The 3,054-nt window shown below is 37.7% G+C and overlaps 1 protein-coding gene across 1 annotated transcript; it reads right to left on the bottom strand.

Annotated features, from left to right (window-relative positions):
- Positions 1-1,345: 1,345 nt before the first annotated feature.
- Positions 1,346-3,054, bottom strand: LOC18610888 (S-adenosyl-L-methionine-dependent methyltransferases superfamily protein). The gene is made up of 4 exons (XM_007046804.3): positions 2,895-3,054; positions 2,397-2,801; positions 1,832-2,104; positions 1,346-1,739 (listed from the first exon to the last, which is right to left on the bottom strand). Exons 1-4 carry the CDS (start codon positions 2,967-2,969, stop codon positions 1,404-1,406), a joined length of 1,089 nt encoding a protein of 362 aa, XP_007046866.3. The 5' UTR covers positions 2,970-3,054; the 3' UTR covers positions 1,346-1,403.

Below are 3,054 nucleotides of genomic sequence, written 5' to 3'. Positions count from 1 at the left end.
AGTTAAATGCTGACTTTAATAGGTTCAAATCTCTGCTACTCCCTACCTAACCACAGCATGCCTGCCGTTAAAAGTTTTATACAGGTGTCAACAAAGGCAATTACTATATTACATACGCAAAAAAAAGTAGAGAATGCTATACATCAAGGGTAATTTTCACATTTTCTAATGCCCGGGTATTAAGGGTTAGGTAAGTTTGGTCTTGTCCATACTTCCTTATATCATTTCCCATTATCCGAAGAAGATCATATTAATTATCTGCCATCTTAGTCAATTAGGCCAAAAGTGTTCGTTTTCTATTCAGAAAAATCTGCAGTGAAACTGATGCGGTGATTGTTTATGAAGTTCATATCAGTTTATGTCCCCTTTCTATGGTTCCTAAGGGTTCCATTTTATCTTATTAGGTACTCAAATAAGAGGAAAAAAGAAAACAGATGAGAAGAACAGATGTTTGGGAACAAACTTATTTATGTTTTAACGGAGAATGTTGTTGCTTTTAGCAGAGCTCACTAATAAATTTTATCGCTTTCTCGAAAGATGGATTAGTTTAAACAAAGGTTTTCTGTCTCTATTTGATGTCTCGTTTAGTATCTCTTTCATTATTTTACGTTACCCTTTTTTTTCTAACAATTTTACATTGCGTGTATACTAAACTGCTCATATTCATACTCTAGTTTCAAGAATTTTTATTCGGATCCATTCATTCATTCGGCAGTTAATTCATCTCTCTTAGGACTTACCTATAATACTTTGGGTAGGCCTATGCCAGGGCAAAGAGTGAATTATAGGCCTACTACAGCGGCCAACCCATTTGGAGGCAGAACCCTTGATCCGTTTTAGACTAAAATAGTTAACTGTGAGCCCAAGTCTATGGGCTATGGCAGCACCAAGGCTAACAAAAAGGCTAGTACTCTGGGTTGATCTCTTGAGCCTTAAGCTCTTGATTGCTTGGCAAAACTCTATCCTAAGTCAAAGTTTTGTATTAAATATAATTGGATAGAAAATAAAATTAAAAGGAATGACAGAATATAACATAATCCCTCAAATCCTAATTTCATTTTGATTTCATGTAGACTAAAGATATATGTAGAAGGGGGCTAAATAGGAACAAGAGTACTTAACTTCTTATCCATATGAATAGGATGCCTCACTTTCTTTTTTCTCTCTTCAAAGTAGATAAGGGAAACCAAACTATAGGTTAACTAGTGAACTGGTCCATACTTTAAAAAGGTTCATACCTTTTACCATTAAGATTAAAAAAAAAAAAAAAACTCTTCCCCATGTTTGAACATAGGAGAGGCATTTCCAACTTTCCAAGGCAAGGCAAGGCATTCACAGTAAACAGTTTGAAACCCATGCTGCAACAATATATACATGTTTTAATAGATCGATAACATAAATATTCATAATTTCTTAAGAACTACAACAAAAGTGATGGGTTTAATTTCTTGTTTAGCCATTTCTTCATCTACCATTTTCCCATAGTTGTTAAACAAGGTGTCTAAATCTATCCCATCTCCAAAATGGTTGCAGATCATGGATTCTTGGATAGCCCTCACTGTCATTGCCACCGCTGTGCCATAGCTCTCTCCATCCTTGGCTTCCCTGTCTATCTCGAACATCTCTAGCCTGTCTACTTCGAAGGACCCTTCCCTTCCCACTTCATCTTCTATTTCATTTGTTGATGGCGCATAAAAATGCACCTCGTAAGAATCAAGCTTTTCCCGGTCAATTTGTCCCTGCATAAAGGGAAGATGTCATCAAGAAGAAGTATCAAATATGTATTATGCATAATTATAATTACATGATCCAGATGTAAAAAATCTGGGACCTGAGAAACCGAAATGGCAAGGGATCTTGAGAGAATTTCCCAGAAGAAAGAATTGCCTCTATCAACATGATCTTGGCCTATTCTCCCCAATAGAATGAGCACCATTCTCCCTCCCGTGACTACCTCCACCGATCGTGATTTCAGGAACAATGAAAAGTCCTCTTGGAATTGGTTCCAGTAGGCTTGGGACACACTTGGAGGGCTAGATTCAGAAATGTAAACGTTTCCTTTGTTGGTAGACTTGCCATGCTCATCGTAAAGAGCTGGAGGTACCTGCATGGCATTGTGATGATTCGTTGAATTTCTTGTCAGCTCACCAAGACAGAAAAAAATCAACAGACTATTAACATGCTTGTCAACTCCTTAAATTGGTACATGCATTTTGAGGGAGACGAAGAGTTTGGTCAATTACTGCTGGATTTTGCTTGCTAAGCTGCTTTTGGTTTGTACTCGACAAAGTGACTTTCTTGGTTTGTCATTGGCTCATTTCATGGCAGTAGGAGTCTATGTAACTCAGAGTTCTAAAATCTTAGAGGAAAACAATGGAACAGAGAATTAATCTCACCTTGGAGAGCCAGTGTAAACTGTAAGATGAATAGATGAAGTGCAAGCAATTGTTTGGAAACAGTCTTCCATAGAATGAACCAGGGTAGCCTGCTATGAAAATAGCAGGGCCACCTTCATTTCTGTCTTTCTTAAGGTCTCTATAAAAATCAGGCAAGGACTTGAAGACTGAATTGAAGTCGTTTGTTGGAAGATCATTAAGGTATACTCGAAATTCTGGTAGGGGATGAAATAATTTATGGCTAGTTTCTTCAACAACTTCAACAATATCTTTGATGAGAGATAAGGAGTTGGGTCCAGAAGAACAGCCCAAATCAGCTATGCCTAAGCTCTTTGCAGCTATAGCATAGTAAAGTTCTTCTATTGTTTCCATGGTTATATGTTTCACCATATCTGATGCCTTTTTCTGTCAAAACAAAAATAGTCAAGAAGAAGACATAATTAGAAGAAAGAAAAGACAGAAAATGGAGGGAGAGAGAGAGAGAAGGGAAGTCCAAACCTGGAGAGAAGAATTCTGGGCATAGCTAGTCTTGCCGACTCCTCCAGTCATATGAAAGACTTTCTCCACATCCATGTTGGTCACATAGCCAGCCAGCCAGTGCTTGTGAATTAGAACTAAGTGAGTGGTGCTTGCTTTGGTCTCCTTTTAAGGGCAAAAA

The sequence above is a fragment of the Theobroma cacao genome, chromosome 1 (assembly GCF_053813885.1).
Source record: "Theobroma cacao isolate CCN51 chromosome 1, ASM5381388v1, whole genome shotgun sequence".
In the NCBI taxonomy this organism is placed as follows: domain Eukaryota; kingdom Viridiplantae; phylum Streptophyta; class Magnoliopsida; order Malvales; family Malvaceae; genus Theobroma; species Theobroma cacao.
Note: the sequence above shows the minus strand (reverse complement) of the source record. Positions and strands in the feature narration are given on the sequence as shown.

Excerpts from the sequence above, each read along its gene's own strand:
- LOC18610888 (XM_007046804.3), bottom strand. The coding sequence starts at position 2,969 with ATGGATGTGGAGAAAGTCTTTCATATGACTGGAGGAGTCGGCAAGACT. Across the intron at positions 2,802-2,894 it reads CCCAGAATTCTTCTCTCCAG|AAAAAGGCATCAGATATGGT; the intron begins GTTTGGACTTCC and ends TTGTTTTGACAG. Across the intron at positions 1,740-1,831 it reads TTGCCATTTCGGTTTCTCAG|GGACAAATTGACCGGGAAAA; the intron begins GTCCCAGATTTT and ends CCCTTTATGCAG.